Genomic DNA, 22,659 nt, shown 5'->3' with positions numbered 1-22,659 from the left:
AAGAAATACGTTGGGTATATGCTGGTCTTAGTTATCCGGCTGCTCTGAGCAATTCATTAGAGCCCTGTTGTTGCACAGAGAGCAACTTGCCTATCTCCACATTGCTTTGCACACCCCACTTCACTTTTCTGATGGCAGCATTGCTTGTGTTACACAGATAGGACGGGAAAATGATGTCACAGCCTGAACAGATACCTGTCTCTGGATAGATGGGTTATCGGTTCAAAGGGCTTTCTGTTATGATGTATTCAGACATGACTCATTTCCCACAAGGCAGTGTTGCAGGATCCCATGAAGATTCTCCTCGGAACAGAGTATGCTTGGCTCTTTTGGGATAAGTATTTTGTTTAGGGCATTGATGCCCAGTGTCCTATTGCTGATGGTCAGCTTATACAGACATGCACAACTGAAGTGTAGATTTCAGCTAACTAGCTATGAGTAAATGTTGTGAAGAAAGGGGCTGAGTTAAGGGCATTTGCTGAGGGCTTCTGTGCTGTGATACGGTGTGAAACACAAATTCGCCTCTTCGAGACTATCAGTATGGAGCTTCTTCATGATCACTATATGCATCTCAGCTCTCCCTAGTAGATACTCTGAACTTTTACTACCTTAGTGTGCCAGAGAGGATGCTAGCTGTCATAGTATAACTGTCATGAAACAGTTGTTTCATGGGGAGGCACGTTTTACTACTCAGTGTACCTTAGACATTCATAAATCTCATCTTCTCACCACGCACACCCGTGAACAACATGTTTGTGTCGTGTGGGAGAGTAGACAAGGACAGACCTTGTACAGTCTTCAGAGCCAGGCAGTGCAATATCAGGTCTGGTGGGCTGAGCCAGCTCTCTGGAAAAGCCCCAGTGTCCTGTCACAGGTAGAGCCAGAGCACTAGGGTCGGTCCGCACTTTGCATGCCGGCTCAACATAAGATAGCAGAAATAGATCTGTGCTGGAAGGATGCGCTTCTGTGGCTGGGTAGCTCTCATGTGCTAATACTAGCCTGCACTGGTATGTATTCTTGTATTACCTGCAGGGTGTCTGTATGTTCACCCTTGCGTATTGTACGCTTGGAGGAGTTGCATTTGTGGACCAAGGTATGATTTATCTGTGTGGCCCATTTTTTCCCTGTACCCTTCGCTCTCCTGTATGTTCCTAGCTAGCTTCGTTACCCTACAATGGTAGGTTTGCACAGTAGCATCCCATTTATAGTTGAGCTGGTTTGTGTGTGCGTGTGTGCAGTGAAGTCCCATGCATACAGCACATCCCTCTGTGCATTTTGTACTGGAACATGAGAATCCCGTTAGGCTGCATATAAGGTTTCCCACCTTCCATCTCCTCAGTAAACTGCACCAGCCTCAGCTGCCTTGGATGTGTAAAGGTTAATGATTGCCTTTCTTTCTGCAACAGCTTCATCAGTGTTCTTCTACTTTCTAACTTGCGTATTTTGCTGCCCATATGTTTAGACACCTGGTTATTTTGTGGGCTCCCATAAAGACAAAGATGATAGGAAGCATCCTTCATCTTCTGGTAGCTTCTTTCAGAGGATGGATACTTCAATGTGGTGTTTTAAAATAATGCAAGGTGGATTATTTTGTACTTTCTCTCACAGTCCATTGGTTTTGGTGGGTTTGTCTGGTTACAGCTACTCATTCTATAATTATTGTTCTTACTTGGATAAGGGCACTACATAATACTTAGTTTAAATGGTTCTTACATGAATTATGTTGTTGTTCCATTAATATCACAGTTTTGAGATGTGTTTGATGGACTGAAATCAGTTAGCTTCCTTCTGTGTGTGAAGTTCACTGCAGTAAAGCAGGGTTAGTCCTTATTTAGATGAAGCTGTAAATATTTAATGAAAGTTCCAGTGAGAATGAGTTTGAGCATAGCATTAGGTAGCAAAGAAAAGACAAAAATAAAGGGAAATCAGATTTCTCAAAGAGGTTTTGTAGCAGCAGTATGCCATTTTGTAGCAGTAATATGCCATAGAAGTTAGACCACTCTGGAATCCTGATTGCCTCACCGTCACTACAGTTTTTTATTTCTAGATAAAATACAGTATATGAGCAATCCTAGAAATAGAACAGCTGTCTGTAATGCTGGATGACTTTTCTCTGAGGAGCAATTTCACCTTTGGCTTTGGCTGTTGGCATAATTTTTTGCCCACTATGTCAGTTCATCCTGCAGTTACTGTGATCTCTGAATGTGTTCCCAGTTGTATTCCAGAGAACATAGTAGCAGCTGTCACATTAGGTTGGATGTCCTTACTGATAGAGAGTCAAGAGCATGTCTTCTTCTCTCTCATTCTATTTTGAAGTTTGCTGACAATATTAGTCTGCATTCATGTATGTTTTCATCAGACATGATTCTGAGTTGCTTCCACCTACTACGGCCACTTTGAGCCGTTTGGGTATAAAAAGAAATACACTAGGATATATTTTCTTTCACTCTGTTGATGTCCACCCTCAGTTTGTATTGGACCAGTGCAGGGAGAAACAGATGTTGTTCCAGTCCTTTTTCTCTGTGGCATATTATTTACTCATTTTTGTATAGTTATTAGGTGTTCTGCTTTATAAGGCAGTATCTAAACACACACACGAGACTTGTGTTAATCCTGCATTGCTTCATGTCTGACTCTCAAACACAAACATCTCTTGCTTCTCAGATATACGATCAAAAGGAAAGAGGTAGCTCTGGAGCATCTGGGCACCGAGTGAGTCAGAGCATGTCATTATTGTATTTACTCTTTTACAGTTTTGTATTTAATCTTGCTCACTGTCAGTCAAGTAAAAAAAAAAAAAGGCATCTCTAGTTAAGAAGTGTGTTCTTACCACATAATGTTTAAAATCACAAAGATTTTGTTTGCTGATCTTTCATGAGTGTATCTAAATGTCACCAAAGCCTTTAGGTTCTGTGCTTTTTAGGCTCTTTGCCTGAAAAATCAGACTTGGCAAGTCAGCTTTTATTTTTACTGTTTTATTTTTAAACAGCTCCTTACCTAGTACAGTAATATAACACATTGACAAGCTGAAGAAAGGGTATCAGAATGCCATTCTCCCTTTTAAATATCTGCTTTGCTGTTTAATTAGACAGATAAAGAAGGCAAAAGAAGAAGGTGGATCCTGGTCTCTATTTCATTTATACGGGAAGGTTGGATTATTGTAGTAGATCATCTTTTACAGTCCCCACAGCGTATTTCCTGTCTTCTCTTTAGCTATAGAAAACATCCCTTGTAGACATTAGCAAAACCATGTTTCTGTAAGATCTGCTAAACCCACTGCTAACATAACCGTATCGCCTAGGGCTTAGCTACTTTATCATTAAGTAAATGCATTTGACAGGTTCTATGCAATGATGCTGTTTCATCATTGCTGCTCAGCTTTGCATTACCAGCATTTCATTGTGTTACCACGTTCACAAATGGTGGGGAGCCGCCTTCAGTTGCGACCAGTACAAGTGGACCTGTGTTGTATTGCCTCAGGAGTAGCAGCCGTAACGGTTACTAGTAGCAGATTTTTTTTTTTTTATGCTGTTTTTTTTAAGACCAGTTTGTATGTACAAAATGGCTTTTAAATGGCTGTTTTAGTGGCACACGTATTTCATAAATGGGCTGAGCCAAAGGGAAGCACAGAACAATGTAAAGACTCTGAGGGAGCTACAGGAAAGGCCGAGGGAAAATAATTACTTTATGATGACCTTCGCTTGAATGGTGTTTTATTCAGAAAAAGAAGGATTGTAACCCCAGGGACCATTGTGTAGTGCAGACATGAGTCTTTCACAGTGGAGATTCAAGAGAAACATTTGCTTGGTGGCTAGAGGCAAACGGGATAACCTGTGGGATGCTGGCATTGCCACTCTGTCTTGGTGGCTTTGGGCTTGGTATGGGATGTTTGCCATCACATGGTAAGGCAGAAATACACACTCCAGCTGTTAAATTTTTTCCTGTATAATTTGCCATGACACCATCGTCAGGATCTCTTAGCACATGTGTTTTATCCTACAGTTTCCAACAGTGTTAGAGGCCAAATTGTGCCTTAAGCCTTCTTGACCTGAATCGTGCTGGCATCTGTGAAGAAGTGACAGTGTCAGCCTCCTCCCCTTGCCCAGGGACACCCTGGCTGTCTCAGCTATCTTTGCCCTAGGAATTCTGCTGCTTTTTAAAGCAATGCTGCAAGTCTCTCACGCTTCCCACCCGCAGCCCATTTACAGGAGAGTAACAGGGCTGGCCGGTCCTCCTTCCACGAGCGTGGGCTGCTCAGTGTGAGTGGCTGCGTTGAGCTGCTCGCACACATCGTGGTTTGCTCTGCGTAGGTTAGTGTATGTGGCTGGAGGAAGGCAGGTTTCTTGCAGTCTTTTCCCTCCTTTTGTCCCAGCACAAGAAGAACCACAATCCTTCTCCTTTATATTCAATGTATATTTAGCCCTAGATATCTGAAGCCTCTCCCTGCCAATTTTTTTTTTAGCCTATAAACATAAGCAGCCACCTTAGGGACTGAAGCAACTTGGCAGTTGCTTTCAAGTGTCTGTATATCTGACCTAGAAAGTAGGGAGTGTTTTTCAGTGCGTGCCAGTTACAAAGTCAGAATGGTCCGTATTAATTAGAATCATCTGCAATCCTTTTAGCATGTGAGCCTGTGGCATCATTAAGGATTTTCATGCTTTCATTCGTAAAGGATGGATAGAGTTCAGTCCTCCAGATCTTTGATTATTTTTCTCATTAGCAAGCATCTCCATGCTATAAATTAAAGGAGAAGGAAAGATTGCCGTTCCCAGGGTGCTTCATAAAATGCCTTGGAAACCTGAGCCCCAGCTGCATCCAGAAGAAAATAATATTAATGTATAAAGCCCCACTTAACCATTTAGGTTATCAGCCCAGCTGTAGTTACTTCTCTGTAGTTATTTCCAGGCATATCATGCATGTATTTAGTCAGACAATCAGATGATTTTAGGGACTAAAACACTAATCCTCTTAAAACAAAACAACTTACTTGCTAAGGCCAGCTCGGCTTAAACAATTCTCTTGCACAGAATTTAATCTTGATTTAATTAAATTGTGTGAGATCACCTCCTATGTTAAACTGTTTAACATAGTTAAACTGGTACAGTTTGTGCATGTAGATGTTTTCTCCTTCACTAGCCTATTAAAAAGCCCCTCAGAAAATCCCCATTCACAATTTTATGTTTAATCTGGAAAAATAAAAAGAGGCTATTTCAATAACTCATTTTTTAGGAATTTTCTTCGATTATGTAAAATGGGAATTGCTGCCACTGGAAAGTAAATCTCCAGATCTTTTTTTTTTCTTTTTTCAAGGAGTTTTGTAACAGTCTAAGCATCCCATATTAAATTTTTCATAAGCAGAAGATTTTGATTTTCCATTTAAAACTGATTTTGATTCAGAAATTTTAGTTATACTTATTTACTTTAATAATTCAAAATCGGAATATAATTTCTGAGCTGGTCTATTAAAAGTCAGATAATTGGGTCATGAAAACTTTTGACATTTTGACTGTTGATGTGAAAAATTTTTGATAACTCTCATACAATGAGTTCTTGTTTCAACCTAGTTGTGGCAAAAATCTCATCCCCTTCTGGAATGATTTTGCTGTTTCCAGCACAAAATAAATTGTATAAAGGAAGGGAAACACCAACTCTTCTTCCAGCTAGTAGTTACTGGATTTTAGCACTGAAGCAGAAATGAAAATTTGCTGAAATCTTTCACCTTCTTCTTCAGCTGAATAAGACCAGACCTAAAAATTGTAGGTTCCAGCCTTCATGTTACCTCTTTGACTCCTCTGAAAGACTATGGATTGTCTTTCCTAGATTTGACTAATAAATGTAACTTTGTCTTTTATGTGATTGTATCATCCAAAGCCCCTTGAAGTTTATGAGAAAACTTTCCTTATCTCTGGATCAAAGTGTCCTAATGTGAGTACTGCGGTTCCTTTAAAGCATCTGCAGGAGCTGATAATGTGTAAAACTTCTCCCGTCAAGTTCTTTCTTTTACATTTGTGATCATTTGAGTTCTATCTGGTCGCATAGACTTACTCTCGGTATAAAAACCAAGACAAAAATATTTTTAAAAAAGAATTTTCAGAGTTTGCTACAAGAACAAAACAACTTATGCCTTCCCGCTCCTGAACGTGTTTTTTATTACTGCACTTTCGAAATGACTGTTCGTGCTATCCAGCACTTACAGTAAATCTGTGTCAGTTCATAGGCTCAGCAGAAGCTTCTAACTAATTTGACCTTCTGTCCTCACACATCCAGCCTGCTGCTCACAGTGACCCTCCTGGCAAACCAGCATAAATTTGTAGACTAAGATTTCTGTAGCTATAGCATATAAATTGTGAGAATGACAAGGTTCATTACATTGCCAGGAGACTATATTCTATAATGTAGACCTGAATCAAAGAACAAACTTTAAATATATCAAATAAGTTCAGCAGATTGGATGAATTTAACTGCTGATTTAATTAGTGGAATTCTGTGAAATGGGAATCAACAAGGTGACAATCCAGTTCTTACAATTAAAGGCATGCCAGAATTGTTCATTCTGATTTAAATGTCAAGTGGATTTCAAAAATTATTAAATACATTCAGCAGCATAGCCTTGATTTAAAAACAGTTTTGAAATATACATGTGTTTCAAATACTATTTGTCCATGATTTTTTATAAATATACCGTAAAAAAAAAGAAGAGTATATTTTAAACTCGTGCCCGTCTGAGAAGGGCTGTTATGGTTGCCAGGCAGCTGAAAGATAGTGCTCTGCACTCAGGGAGGTCATAGTTGCTCTTTTTATTGGGGAAGACTGGAAGTCAGAGGTGTCAGCCTGCTTGGAAGTGTGAATGCAAACGCAAGTATCTGGCTGTGCTCCAACAGTGGTGCCAAACTCCTTGCTCACTGGATGTATTATGGCATTTTATTTTATGATTAGCAGCCCAGCTCGGAACACAAGAACCCGCGGTGGTGTCAGAGCGTACTACTCTACAAGCATAAGCGAGCGTCTTGTTGAGAGGCACAAACCCTAACTGCTGTTTGATATCCATCTTGCTTATAATGTGCCTCAGAAAACAAGTAGCACAAGGAAGGTATTTTCTTTTTGCCAATCCTTTCAAAGTGGAACAGATCTGCAAAACAGAGCACAGATGGCAGCAGAATAGTGGCTTAAATGCAAAGCATCAACTGAGGCAAGTGGTACTTTTCCATCTCTGAGTAGTAGCTTTGAATCTTCTTTTTCTTGATGTATTTTGTTTTGGAGACACACTTTTAATGTACAAAAAAATATCAGAAAGTGAAAATTATAGTGGGGAAAATTAAGATTATAAAAATCTGGAATGAAAGGAATAAAACCAGCTTATCTATATACATATATATTTTTAAACATCTGCAGTAATTTCTCACCAACAGTTTCTTAGTTCAGATTTTCTAATTAATCAACACTAAAGTAGGAGCTCTGGAGAAACTGACACAACAAAGAAGGTAGAACTCTGAAATTTTACAGCTAAGTAATTATGCAGCCTTAATTCATTTTGGCAATATTCAGACCTTCAAAAAAAAGAGTCTAGATACATGATAGATTACATATTGAAATTGCAGATGTTGTAATTTGGTGACAATATTTGTTATCGTATTGAAAAAAGGCATTCAAACGCATCTTAAGCGTTGTATTATACTGGTGATTCTAAAATAGTTCTCATATCTCACAGTTGTTGCATCCAGTATTTTTAAGAATATATGAGTTCGGTGGAACCTGTTTTTCAGTATATCATCCATGTGCAGGTGCACAGTTCTTAATGTAAGCAATTCTGAATCTTTTGGAAATTGTAAGCCAGGCCTGCATTTTAAGCATGGGGCTCCTCTTTGCATCAAAGTAAAAAACAAGAATCCTCTTATTCTTTGCAATTTTGGGCTTTTTGGTTCACTCTTTTTTCTAATTCACTTCTTTTTCTAGTTGCATTTGAAGTGAGAATAAAAGAAAGCAAGAAGCAGACTGAACCTTGCAGGCTTTCAAGTAGCTCTCCCATCAATACAGATAGCCCCTTGGCTCTTCATCGGGTGCTAGCAGGGAGATGAAAGGGAGAGCACAGAATCGCACAACCAGGAGTGGCTGAGGCGGGAAGACCCCTCTGGAGATCATCCAGTTGACCCCCCCCTGCTCAGAGCAGGGTCACCTAGAGCAGGTTGCCTAGTCTGTGTCCAGTGGGGTTTGAGTCTCTGAAAGGATGGAGACTCCACAAACTCCCCGGCCAACCTGTTCCAGTGTTTGACCACCCTCAAAGTAAAAAAGTTTTTTCTTACGTTTAAGTGGAATTTCCTTTTCTCAGTTTGTGTTCGTCGCCTCTTGTCCTGTCACTGGGCACCACCAAGAAGAGTCTGGCTCCATCTTCTTTACTCACCGTCCCAAGTCACCCACGCAAGTTAGTTGGGCTGTTCCCCCCAAATTCTCTGTGGGCAACCACCTCTGAAACCTGCTCACAGTTGGAGTCTAAGTTGGGTGCTCAGAACTGCTGCCTGGAGCAATCTCCTGTCTTTCTGTTCCTATGCAGACAGCCCATGGTGACGTGTTTCATTGCTGGAGCACTTCATTTAGGTGCCTGAAGATAGTATGAATACCCATTGTAATGTCAAGACCCCCTGCTACCCCCGATGGGGAAAATTAGACTAGTCATTTCTTCCTAACATTCATATCATCTTAGAAGCTTTACTCTGGTAAGCAAAGGTGCTATGAGACTTCATATGCTGTGGCCGACTCCATGTGTTGTGGGTGACTCTCTCCTTCAATTCTTGTCTCTCAGTTTAGTAACAATCTATGTTCTGCTTAATGGGATTGGCCTTTGATCTCTGAAAACCTCAGCTTAATCTCTGGAGTCATGGCACACTCCTTTGTTGTATTTTGGGGTTAGGAAGGCATAGCTATTTCCCACACGAAGGGTCATTTTAGGGCGTTGCTGTTGCTGCAAGGGAAGATACTGGGTTTGGGACCTGTCAGGTCTAATGGTGCTTCATTAGGGACACATATGGATATCTCAGTTATATCTCAGATACCTTGGGACTTGGTACACCGTCAGTGCAGTTTTCTCCTGGACTGGAAAGCACAACAGCTGTTGGTGACAGGAGATGCCACAATATGGTGTTTGCTTCCCTCTAGTTCCACTGGAAGGTGTGATTTGCCATGCAGCAAAGAGATTTCTACCCTGCAAGAGGCCCCTTGAGAAAGCAGTGTTTGCTGTTATTTCTGTGAGTAGCCTTTTTCAAAAGCATGGATTTTCAGGCCTGGTTGCTCTTGACCTGGGAAGGGAGAGTGGGGAGAGAAAAGAAGTCACGCAGAACACGTGTTCTGAGGCATCAGCAACAGATGAGGGGGGATTTGATTTTAGCTTCAGGGAAGCAGAGTCAGAACTAAGCTGCCAGTATGTTGGATGAAAAGTGTTAGATTGGGGCACTTACCAGAGCCAAGTTGTACTGCAATCTGACTGTGACTCTGGATATTCTGGATATCATTTATGATGGTGATTTAACAAGTGTATGTATTGGCAATGATGCCTTACGTGTTTCATATACTATCACTGAGGCCAGACCCAAAGTTGTTTAAATCAGCTGAGAATTTCTCATGAATTCCAGATGGTTTTAGATGACAGACTCCATGCTTAATGAATGCATTTGGAGGTTGGGAACTTTCTAAAACAGTTCAAATATTTTATTTTATTTTTAGTTTATTTATTTTAGTCTTTTCCACATTTTTAATCGACATAATTGACATTATGCAATCAGAATAAAATCTTCTGGAAGCAAGGCTCCACAGGGCATCGTAACAGATGGCAAAGTGCCTGGTTTTCCATGGTAATAATAATACAGAAAAGGGAATGCTTCTGTTCAAATTCCTTTTGCCTCCCACCTTAAATTTTGCAGTGGTCTCTGTCCTCTTAAAACTGTGCTCTGAGTATCTCCCTACAGCTTTGGACATGTATTCAGAATAGAAAAATGTAACAAGTTGCTTTACCATCCAATCCTTTAATAAATGTATCACATCTGGGTCTGTTCCTCCTGTTTGTTTCTTTCTGCAGGTTATTCCCCTACTGATTGGGGAGAAAGAAGATGCATTGTATCAAAATCACCTGGTACTTTTTCAGTACTAAGAGCTGAAACAGCACCAGCATTAATACTGTCCTAAATTCGAGAAAAAAAAAAATAGATTATTGAGATCATAATACAGAGCAAATAGAGAATGGTAAAATATGCCTATCTAAAGGAAGAGAGTGAAAGCAGATCAGTTTAAAGAGAAGTAATAACACTTGTGCTTTGTCTACTTAGTGCAAGATCTAAAAGCCCTCATTCCCTTCATGCTGCTTTAGAACAATCTGTTATTTGATAATAGTTACAGCTTTTTCTCCTAAAATCAGCCAAGGGCAGCCGTTGCGCACCAAACGTGTAAAAGGAAGATTGATAGCAGGGCTATTGTTTGTCACTATGTGGGAGACTTATATAGCAACCAGCTTTGAAACAATGTTGGGTAGTTCTGATTAAAATAGTGTCTGTGTTGTCTGGGTGGGGGAAACGGACTGATCTGGCTTAGTCCTGACGATGCTGCTCATGCTCGGTGAGTTTCCAGGGTCCCTTCCCATGCCGTGTGCACTCACAGGGGGAGGCTCAGCTCAGATGCTCTGCAGGAGATTTGTGGAAGGACTGGAAAGTGCAAGGGAGCACTACTTTTCCCTGCTTGGTCTAATGCTCATCTCTTTTCCCCATAAAAATGTTAAGGTAAAATGTTTTGTATCTGGTGTTGGGGTTGGTCTCTTCTCCCAAGTAACTAGCGATAGGACGAGAGGAAATGGCCTCAAGTTGCGCCAAGGGAGGTTTAGACTGGACATTAGGAAAAACTTCTTTACTGAAAGAGTGGTCAGGCCTTGGAACAGGCTGCCCAGGGAAGTGGTGGAGTCACCATCCCTGGAGGTATTTAAAAGATGTGTAGATGAGGCACTTAGGGACATGGTTTAGTGGGCATGGTGGTGTTGGGTTGATGGTTGGACTTGATGATCCTAGAGGTCTTTTCCAACCTTAATGATTCTGTGATTCTATGATTCTTCTATATAGATTTGTGCCAAAATCTACTGAATCCATGTAGGGGGACTTTCACCAACTTGTGCTCTCTGAAAGGGTCCAGAGTGGGAGCACCTCTGCCTGAGTGCTGACCTACCAGTTAAGCAGTTCTCCTGGGCCACGCACTTGTCTTTGGGCTCTGTAATGTTACTCCTTCTGCCCCTGTCTTTGGGTGACTGGAAGTTCCAAAGCTAATTTCAGTTTTCTTTTATGAAGAAGAAAGATAAAAGAACAGCACCTAATCCTTTTCTTCATGAAGAAATCTCTGGAGAAAGAACTCATGTGTTAGATTTGAAAAAGATTGGCATTGCTTTTTCACTGAGATCCAATGGCATTTCACAATTCCCACTGAGACCTGTCCACAGGAGAGCAAGCATAATGGTGATGCTCATCCAAACGATCAAGGAATGTCATACGCTATGTCTGCTCATCACAAACAGATTAGCTTTAATTTCCTAGTCTGGATGACAGCACAGGCTATTCAACATCATCTTTGAGTTGCTAATCCTCAAAGAATCTGTTTACTTCTTTTTCAACGTTATTGCCATGGAAACTGGCTAAATTGCAGGTCCAGATTACATCTTTACTGTTCACGCACTTTCATTTTGATCTGCAGACATTCTTCAGGTACCAGGAAGAGAAAAAGAACAAATCAGTATTGTTCCTTGAAACATCTAGTCACTCCCTGTGCTCTCCAGCCTCCACTGGAGTGTAGCCACTTGTGTTCTGTGTCTCCTAGGGCAAGAGACTTGAAACCTGAAGATCTGTTACCTGCAGCCTCATTTTCTGCGATAACATTTCTCAGCCAAGCTTGAGAGGACAACACAGCAGATATTGCTTCCGTATCTATTTTTCAGGCCTTTGCAAGTGGTAATACAATGATGCAGAGAGAACAATTACCATTTGGAGCACAAATCTAGGAAATGTTTTGCAGGTGCACTAAAACTGTTGAAAACAGGTGTAATCAGGAGTCAAGGAGAATTGCTATTAACAGTACGTATCAACGTCAAGAATGGTGAAGTCTCTATGTCAGAATCCAGATAATGAAGTTCTTAAGGGCAGAACATGTCTCCACTACATGTATGGTCTGCATGTAACAAATGATGGCCCGAACCATAAGTGTTGCTATTCTCGTATTTTGGGGATTTGAGTGCTGTCTTGAGTGTGTGAGATCTCTAAGTTTATTTTGTTTAGGTATTCAGCTGAGTATGAAGTAAATGTGCCCTCTGTTGTAACTTGGTCTGGATTCTTAGAGGTGGAATGTAGGGGCTATACCTCTTTAGAGACTTGTTGCAAGCTCTTGTTTTAATCAGATGATAATGGACTTCTTTCTGATGGAACAGTCTTTATCCCTTGGGAAACTTTGTAGGTTTGAAAGTGGATGGAGGGGGGTGGGGCGGAAATGCAATGAGTTATGTATGTTTTCTTTTAAGTGTTTGGAAAACCCAGATATGCATGTGTAAGTAGCCCCTAGGCAGCTATAAGTTAGAAACTGGCATTTACATGGCAAGTCCTAATATATGCTAATGTCCTTGGTGACATTACAAGAGTGATTTTCACACAGATAGCATTTTTAATGGAGTATCTATAATGCATTAGTCACTGATGCCTTTGCCTTGCATCAGGCATTCATATCCTTATGTCCACTTTCCTTTCCACTGTACTTGAGCTACAGTCAAGTTACAAGGAGAAAATCTGTTCTTCATCACTGTATTATTTTATCTCTGACCCTTCTGTAATACAGTTTCGTTTTGAAGAAGTCTTTCTGTATCACTGTGAAGTCTTTCATGCCAATACACATCGCTATGGATCATAAGAAGTTGAGGGGAATGAGTGCCCTTATGTTGCATGGGAAAGCACCTTCGCATTACAATTCTTCATTCTTTTTGTATGTTCAGGGTATTGAGATTGATTCTCTTTCACTCTGACACGACAGAGTGCAGCACATGCCCTTGTCTGTCTCTCCAGAGAGTGAGTTAACATTGGTAATAGAATGGGTGAGTTTACTAAGTACAGGAGGTAGCATAATTATATGGCTTTAAGAGATCTATTTCTAACCTGATTCAAGAACTTCTTAGTTTATATGAGTGATTCATGGGCGGAAGTTGCTATTGTAGCAGAAAGGCTTGTGTAAATTGAGCATGGCTGGTTATATGGCTGGTTTTGGCTGAACCTGGTAATATTATGTTCTCTGTATCCTCAAAATTTGTATTCAGAAGAAATGAGGGGAGTTTTTAATTTTCAGGAGTATCATTATCCAGTGTGTCTGCATGACTTGCTTGCTTTAGTGAAGGAGTGCTTTCCTTTGCTCTAGCCTCTGCTTGTGAGAGCAATGCATAATCTAGTGTCATACTACAGGAAAAGGTGCTCAGGAGCCAAACCTGTGTCCCTGATTCTGTCATGGATTCTGGCAGTTTTCTTGCAGATGAGATGTGGCTTCCCGAGGGAAGAAAAATAAAGTAAAATCAAGAGCCAGGGAATGAGTGGGCACTTTTGAAAATGTTGGCCTCAATATGTCGATTTTTGTATTTCTAAGTTGGGGGATTATAAGTATTTCACTCCAGAAAGCCTCTGTGAGTATTTGCAAAGTGGTTTAGAGATGGTAGCATGGCAAGTTGCATTGCAATGCGAGAAACAACATCTTCACTTCAGACCACACCTCTGGAGCATTCGTACATTTGGTGACAGTCCCCTATGACAGCAGTCCATTAAGAGACTGTCATAGATCTGATTTCCCCAGATGTATCATTCCCCTCTTCCCCAGAAATTTTATCTGGAGGAAAAGAAAAAGAATTTGTTTATTTGTCCCAGATGCCCCCAGAATATGTCAGAGCTGGTGTCAGTGTGCCATTTGTTGGCATACACGCTATGTGATGTTCGTGCCCCGAGCACTGTTTTACAGGATGGCTTGCCGTCAGTCTCAGGAGTGTGCGAAGGGCTAGACCTTTCAGTGGAGTTCATGGCTAGTGCTCAGTCCACCTTATCCATAAAAACATGATTACAATAAATTGTGCCCGCAGATTTTACAGGTTATTGTGAATACATCAACCGTAGTTAAAGAGTTAGAAATCTTTCAGAAAAAGAGAAAAAAAATGTTTCATTAACCAGTATCTGAAAGGAAACCCAGCTTCTTCCCTTTGCTTACCAATAATATGTAATTTTAATAAGTTGCCTGCCTCGCCACAGCTTGACATACGATCCTTTTTTGACATACTGTGGCTGTCCTTTGCACTTGGAGGTTCAATGTACTACATAGAGCATGTAACTAATGAGATGGGGTTTTGTTCATCCTTTCAGTTAATTCTGTGTGTTCTTTTTTCCCCCCCCTTTGTGCTGCACGGCTGATTACCGCCCTAGGACCTTGCAATGGGACACAGACCCCTCAGTGCTGCAGCTCCAGTCTGACTCTGAACTTGGGTATATGTCAGCTCTTTTTGTTATTTGTTTCTCATTTCTTTGCAAGAATTATGTTGAAAATGCTTCCCAGTTGAGCTGGTTTTATGTGATTTTCATTTGCTTTGTTGACTCAAAAATACCATAATTTAAGTTTCCTTTTTTTTGTTTCATCAATAAGAAGCTTCAGCAAAGCCATCTTTGTGGAAAAAATCAACTATTTAAAGAAGCTTGTGAAAAGATAAGCTGCTATTTCTGTTGCCTGAAGCACAATGCAAATAACTATTTCATTACAGATGAAATGTTATTATTGTGGCACTTTAATGTGCATGTACAGTTACATTGGTCTTGTTTGTACCTGTTGATTCAGTCTTTTCTCTCTGAATCATTTGCAAGGTACTTTTTCCCCTCCTTCCTGTCTTTGCCATAGTTATGCTGTTTCCACATGCAGTAACCATTTCCCCTTTTTCCTTAGGAGCTGCATATGTGCTTATAATTCTGCACTTAAATATCATCATAGTCCAAGAGTAATTGTCATCTTAGTTGAGTTCAGGCCAATCAAGCATTTTTTAAATTGTACTAGAGCTAAGATTAATATTTTCTAGTTTGGGATGGAACTTCTCTACCCAAAGCATCTGAAAAAATTAGTTAATTTAAATAATTTAGAAATGCCTACCTGCAGAGATAGTGGTGTTTATTTAGGATAAACTGTTCCCTAAAAAGGATACGTAGCTGTCCCTCAAGTTCTTCAGAACTTGAGTCATAGGCAAAACCAAATCTCTGTGTTGAAGAAATTGCTCTACCTACGAACTTATGGGCTTGCCTGTCTGAGTCTCCAGGCAAGCATCTTATGCTTTTCATGTGAAATTCATTCACCATTCTATAAGAAAAAACACAATTTCCCTTTAACTACTGATTGACAGCGCTCCCAGCTGCAGGTTTTTTAGCAGGAAAGATGATCAGAAGGAGTTGAAAGCATCCGGAGAGCTTTCTATGCAGGGTTTCTCCACATCCAGAACCGTTAGGAATGTTTGTAATTTCCACCTGAGTGTGGCTTCAAATAGATCCAGCTTCTACAACTTTACCTGGACCATACCAAGAAGATAGAGTTTATGGAGCTAGTTTAATATACAGCAACCTTTTAAAAATCTCAGCTGTTCTTTCCCAAAAGTTTGGATTAAAAGATGAGCACTCCCAGGAGCAAGGGTCCTCAAATGGCTGTGCAAGGCAAGGAGGTTTATTTGACTCACGTAAAGATAACCCTGTGTATAGACACAAGACTTCAATCTTTTATGAGCAGTCAGTGCAAAGACAGAAAAGAAGCCAAAGAGTAAATCTACAGGTATACTCAGTAAAAGAGAAATCCTGCCCCTTTTGAAAGAAAACTGTCTTCAAAACTAAGGCAGAGTTAGAGGGAGAACCAGACTTTCCTCTGGTGTCATGAGACGAGATAAAAAAAAAAAACCAACAATGCAAAAGAAATCCTGCAGTCAGCATGCAAATGATGTGTGTAGGTAAACACTTCTAGCAGATACATCTTTCTTTTGGCTCCTACAGACAGGATGCGTGGACTTCAGTTACTATCCTCCTACTGACATCCCATAGGCAGTTTTGAAAGGAATCCTTCAAAGCTTATGTTCTCTCTAAGATAAATAGTCAGCAAACTGTAAATGATAAGAATTATGAGCACCTCAGATGAAAAATGGGGATGGGAAAGCAATAGACAGTTTAGTGCTGCCCTAAAAAGAACTGGAGACTAGAACATTACAGTCCATATTTGGTAGAGTCCAGATACTGAAAGGATGCTCCAGTTGTCTCCAAGTCCTTGCGACCAAGCGCTAGGCCAGCTTTTAGTTATGTAAGAAGGATTACAGGTTGCTTAACAGGGTCAAAACTAAAAGACCACATTCCTTCAGATGGAGAGAGACCTCCCTGTCTTCACCAGTAATTACCAGGATATGGGCAACACAAGACATTTGTACAGGCATCAGGAATTCCCGAACTAGAAATATTTTAGGTGAAAAATTCCACACATTCTGTCAGCACACTGCTCTGGCATGTAGCTCACTTCTTGGTTAGCAGTCTACAAAGAGCCTAACCCAACTAGTGGTTAAATCCAGCTCTCCATTAGGATCGATGTTCCCCATCCTCAGGCAGTTGAGGAGATATAGAGTGACCTCATGTGAAACTGTTGTTAGAATTAGGTGAGGTTCTAATTAGGCCCAGATTAGACACATAATTAATTAGAGATTATACTTAACCAAGACCACAGTCAAGAAGCTCTTTCAATGCAGAAGGCTTAAGAATCTCAGTAAGTGGAACCAGTAACCTGGGGCAGCAGAGGACTGGTTACATAGGAAAGTCTTAACTGACCAAGTAGGCAACAGAGATTTCACATCTGGTGCTGAAGGAGGGAAAAGCACACGAGATTCTGCTGGACTGGGATATTTATTAAAGCTAGAATTCACACAAACCCTCAGGTAAAGCAGCTACAAAAATGTGACGCTACTAAAACTTTCATTAGCTGAAGTATATCACAAGGTTTTCTGCCCCCACATAGGATTTTCAGACAATCGTAGCTTTTGTTCATATTGGCAAAGTCACAGATGGTTTTAAGGAGGGAGACTTGTTCATTTTTCCTCTTTGAAAAGAAGAAAGACTCAGAGCTGTAACAACTATTTCTGCTCTAGTGGTTTGTTACGTGATACGGCTGATTCATACTGATTACCTGCTGAATCTAATTGCATTCAGCTTAATAACAACTCAGCCAGTAAGATAGATTAGAAAAATATATAGCTGATGTAGCATCAACCAGCTGAAGAGTTCAATAGGTGTCATCCAATGATGACAATTTCCTTCTGAGACTTCCATTTCCTTTCAGATCAATCTTAATTGAATACCTAAACCACTGTAAATGAATTAGATCAAAAAACCTTTGACCTCTGTTTTGACAATCTGGAAAACAGAGAGGATATGGATAATGTGTATGAATTTTCTGCTTTTCCAAATTGCTCTCTCTAATGACATGGCAGTACAGAAACATTATGTCCATGAATCTATTTCCTGTAAACGTATAAGTGTGCTTGCACTTGTTGATCTAGGCAACTGGACTTACTTAGTTGATTTTTTTATTATGTGCATATTCTTTTCTCTGCTGAAAGTTAGCATTTTCTCCAGTAAAATATTTGCAAGTAAACGTTTGTTATTCTTCCCTCCCTAGAGACAGTCAAATAATATTCAGGAAATAAATTGATTTTTTTCCCCCACACTGTTGAGTGAACTGTGTTTGACTAAAAGTGTTCATGATCATGTTTAGCTGTCTCTCTTCTTTTTCCCTTACCCACTTACAGTTAATTGGCTTTACTGATTTATTTCATATAGTTTATTTAAAATTAGGGAAGCAGTAGAAAAAGAAGGCTATACTTGCCCTGTTCCAGCTGTGTCTCGGAGCTCCCCTCCAACCCTTGCATTAGAATTCTACTAATCATAAACCTACATCAATTCTACTACTAATGACTCCTGTAGAAGGGAGAATCTCCTTGTTTATGGAAATTACCCACCTTGCCAATTAAAGGCTCTTGTTATTGCTCTCAGGTGATCATCTGACAGTTCTAATCCAGCCTGGTTCACACCCACTGTACACTATTGTGTATCTCAGGCTGAGGATTAACTCTTTTGAGCAGGCAGAACATTGTAGTAATGATGGTATGAAAGAGAATTTTGTTGCATGTTACGAGGGGCACAAGCAGGTCATTTCTCTCTCCCATTTACAGTCCCTCTCAGCAGCATGATCTAGAGGTTCAGTAACTGTACTTTATTATGGCAAATGGTTCCCAGATTAATTTTCTTCACTGCAATTAGGTACTTCTCATGCATAGTGTATTGTGTTTCATCTTAGCAAACACTGAAGTATTTTTTTTATCCTGTTCATAAAAGCAAACACTCTTGTTCCTGCTGCTGACTTACATTTAACATGACTAACTTTTTGATGTCATGTATTCCATCTTAGACGCAGACTGCACAAACTAGGGGTGTCAAAGATTACCCAGGTTGATTTCTTACCTCGGGAGGTGGTATCATACTCCAAAGAGACACAGACACCTCTTGCCACGCATCAATCTGAAGGTAAGATTTTTTTTTTTTTTTCAGAAAACATTTTCATAGAAAATAAGTATTTGAGTAAGAGTTAAAGAATGTAAGAAAAATAATAGTAAATCATAACATAGCTACTTATCACATATTTTCTGCAAGCCAGGTATTGTTTATGTGATTAATGGCTGTTCTGGTGAGAATAATTATAATAATGAATTTAAATTTAGCTGGAACCAAACTACTTCTGCCTTACAATGGGTTGTGCTTAGATAACAGCATATTTTCATATAAATCATTATGAATATAATTAAAATAGTGCTTTATTCCATTTTTCTTGCTTTCTCAAGGAAGTTATTCATTCCATGCTTTGTAGAGAGGCCGTGATGGAAAGTTGCCCTCAGATATTTGGTCAGTGTAATTGTGTCCCCCTCCAGTAGGTGAATCTTAGAAGTTACAGTTTAGCTCCATGTGCTGAAAAAGGAGGCTTACATACTTTGATGTGGACAGTCCAGCTTTCTGTCTGCTGACAGCTATCTTGTCTGTACTCCTGGAGCTGTTTGTTAGCTGTTTGGCTTTCCTGTTAATACGTAAATATGTGGAGTAGTTAGCAGGGGAGTGCTGATCTATCTGTTCCTTAGACTACACACTTGCCAGTGTTGTACTGCAGAACACTGATTGCAGGTCAGTTGAAACCATTTAAACTGAATGTAAAACTCTACATTAGCCTGATGTAATTTACACACTACTACAAAGCAGGTAGAAGAAGAAAAGCTGAAGACAGTCTTGACTGTAATTTTTGCTGTTAACAACACAGGATCAAGAAAAGTTCAACAATTGGGTGCTTTCCTGCGGCAGATAGGTAGTGTAGAACTTCACCAGGATTCATACAGAGGAAGATTCAAGTAGGTTGCAAAAGGTGTTGAGTAAATCTGCCTAAATATGAGTTAATGTCAGGGAAGATACAGTGATAAACATAGCCAGCTTCTTTTCTGCAGCTGGGTTACCAGGTCTGCCTTTAAGAAACCAGAAACGAAAACTGCCGAGTTAGATACTCAGATTCTACTTTCCCAGACCACAAGTTTACTCTAGTCATCTGTTGTCTGAAATAGTGCCTTCAAGCACAGACAACTCAGTTGCTTGGATGCTGCTTCTTGAGCAGGATGTCCTGACAGCTTTGCCTTCGCAGAGGGAGAGGCTGCCTCAGGAGCCTCCCTAGTTCAACCCAGCTCATCTCTGTTCGTCTCTCTGAGGGCTGCTGAAGCCTCGAGAAGATGGGGTTTGCCCCTGAGGCCTTGCCTTCCTGGGTTGAGACCAGTAGGGGCTCAACCCTGGGGCATTATCATGCAGTCATTGTTAGATGAGATGGAGGGGACGCCCTTCCTCCCTGACACAGGGCCTTTATCCAATGCAAAAGATACAACTTTGATGTGTTTACCTCTCTCAGGCCTGCAACTCCAGCACTCATTAGCTGACATGCCTTTCTGAACAGGCCAACCTCTTCCTGTAAGTTTTTCTTGCTTTTTCCCAAGGAGCTCTTCAACTACTACAAAATCCTTTTCTTGGGTAGACAAGAGGACAACCTCCTACCCAACAAAAAACCCAACAGTGGGCTGCTGTGGAGCCTGGCAGTCAGGACAGCAAGCACAGAGGGCAATGTGGCTTTTCGTGGTTCTCCCAACACAGAGGAACCTCTTGTTCCTCACTTGTATGAAAGAAGATAAATGCAAACATAAAAAGTGAGGGACTTCAAACTGCTTAGGCCAAACCTGTGATGGGAAAGGTCAAATGGTGATAAGTGGTTTTGGTGACTGGATTTATTATCTTTCATATTCTCTGTGTCATCACAGTCAAGGAAAAAACCATCCACAAAAGTGAAGTTTTCATATTTAAACACAGAGAAAATATCACCTGATCACTTCCCTCAGATGCATGGAGGAGAGAAAGTTTAACTTCTATTTCCTTTCCAATCTGTTGCTAGGGAATTCTCTGCACATAACTTGGACAGGAATATGGCCCTGCATCAGTAAAAGAGCGTCAAGAAAGTTTGGTTATTCCATTGAAATGGTATTTAATTGGAAACTCTCTAGGGGTTAAATAAGCTCTGTGATTTTGGTCTCCCGGGTCTGATGGAAATGACTTCTCAGGTTTTCAATCTCCCAAGCCTCTTTATGAATGCTGAGCCCTTCATACTGTCACTTTAAACATGAACAGCAAACAGGGGAATTCCTTGGGAGGGCAGTTTTGAGGAGAAGTCTCTACACTGTTCCTATGCATTCGTGTGATAAAATATAGCCATTACCTTTTCAAGATAAATTGTTCAGCCATTACTATGGTTATGTGCTCAGTTATTCAGTATCTGAAGCCTTAGAGTTTGAGGGAAAAAAAAAAGAAACCCCGTATTTACTTAGACTTCAGCTTTCAGAATTCACCCTTCCGCTGCCTGCCTTGGACACTGGAAATGTCAAAATGCAGAATTTTAGGATGAGATTGTCACACGCTTGCTTCTGGGTTGGAAGACAACTAATGAAGGGTACAGCTGGATGGAAAGATCTTTCCTGTACAATTAAGCTACTGAAAGAGGACTTTGAGTCCATTCAAAGCTTTGCATCTTTTTTGAAATGTCAGTATCAGGTTTTCTGCACGTTGCTTCTCTAGAAAGAAAGAAACAAACTCTGAGGTACCTTAGACCTACTGCTGTTCTGGAGCTTAGTGGATGTAGGCCTTTGTGGTAATGCCTATTCCCCACCAAAAAAAAAGGGTAAAGGAAAGCTTCATTGTGGTAAGTACAGTGTGGTGCCAGAGAGCCAGATGCTACGAGCACTGAAGTCTCAGCTTGTCAGCTGCTAATTTTAGAAGAAATAATGTGGCATTATTCTTCATGGTATAAAAACAGATTAACTCCTCTTTTCAGAGGAAAATAATGACATGTCATTTCCCCCACCCACTCTATTAGTTAGGGAGATGTGTGTATGCATCATTCAACCCTTTGATCACAAGTACCTAATTCTTTTGCTTTATTTAGGTCACGGTAAGCTTCAGCCTTTTCTTTTCTTCCTTGTAGGATGACTTCAAAAACACCCAGATCTTGGCTCTGGAGCCTGAGAAAAAAAGTGCTCTTTTCCCCTCCTCCTTCTATAACTGAACTTGAATGTAGGTATTTGTAGGCATTAGGAGACGTTTCACTTGTGCTGCTTTTTCCATTCTGGAGTTGATTAAGACCTGAACTATGCCAAATGTTTTCTGAGAGGTCTCTGGGACACATTCCTTCATTGTACAGAGACTCTCACATTGCCCCAGAATGGCAGCCCCATGTAGCCTTCGGTGGTTGGACCCTCCAAAGCACTGCAGAACTGCCCTTTGCTAAAGGCACAGCTAGGAGAAAGCATCAACAGAAAAGCCATGGCCTGGCCTCTGCCCAGGATGAATCCCTCACTGCCATACAGCAGTGGAAGGAGGTCTGTATGTCTGCCTGCAAGCTACCTTTTCAGAAAGGAAAACAGCCTGCACGTTCAAGCTCTGCTGGGTGCCTCAGCTGCAGCTTACTGTTCTCCTGCTCTCTAATGGGCCCAGAGGTAAAATCTCAGTGAGGAAAACATCATACTGTACTTGCACTGAGAAGGGAGATACCCCCTGATTTGGCTCCCCTCAAAACCAGGGGGGCAGCAAGAAGGTGAAGGTCTGTGAGCTCTCTGGCTTTGGTGGCCAGTGTCAGGAATGTTGTTATTCCTCTTTCGTGAAGTAGAAACCAGTTCTTCATTGATAAAATGAGATGTTCTCCCTTTTCTGGCTTGCCAGACTGTCACTGCAAATAGGTTAGTCTGAAATGCGTTTCTGAAAAAATAGATCCCGTATACAGGGGAAGAAGATCTGACTTTCTAGAACAATGGAGGTCCTATGTACTTCACCTGTTTATCATCTTCAACAGATGGTTGTTCATGTGGGGAAAACAAATGTGTTACCATACTCACCTCCTGAGCAGGATAACCTCATCCTACATCACAAATGTTTGCCCAGTTCTGGCAAAGAACCCAGTTCAGGCCCGTGCTCCATCTGTTTATCTGCCATATTCAAATAA

The 22,659-nt window shown here is 40.6% G+C and overlaps 1 protein-coding gene across 1 annotated transcript in view; it reads left to right on the top strand.

The window, feature by feature from the left end:
* LOC104084416 (cytoplasmic dynein 1 intermediate chain 1) overlaps positions 1–22,659 on the top strand; it is a gene marked incomplete at its 3' end in the record, with an annotated part of 103,000 nt that overhangs the window by 9,160 nt on the left and 71,181 nt on the right. The window contains exons 4-5 of the mRNA XM_009588250.1: positions 14,457–14,516; positions 18,502–18,617. Coding sequence (XP_009586545.1) covers positions 14,457–14,516; positions 18,502–18,617 — 176 coding nt within the window. The remainder of the gene's footprint in view (positions 1–14,456; positions 14,517–18,501; positions 18,618–22,659) is intronic.

This window comes from Fulmarus glacialis, unplaced genomic scaffold, assembly GCF_000690835.1.
Source record: "Fulmarus glacialis isolate BGI_N327 unplaced genomic scaffold, ASM69083v1 scaffold8282, whole genome shotgun sequence".
In the NCBI taxonomy this organism is placed as follows: domain Eukaryota; kingdom Metazoa; phylum Chordata; class Aves; order Procellariiformes; family Procellariidae; genus Fulmarus; species Fulmarus glacialis.
Note: the sequence above shows the minus strand (reverse complement) of the source record. Positions and strands in the feature narration are given on the sequence as shown.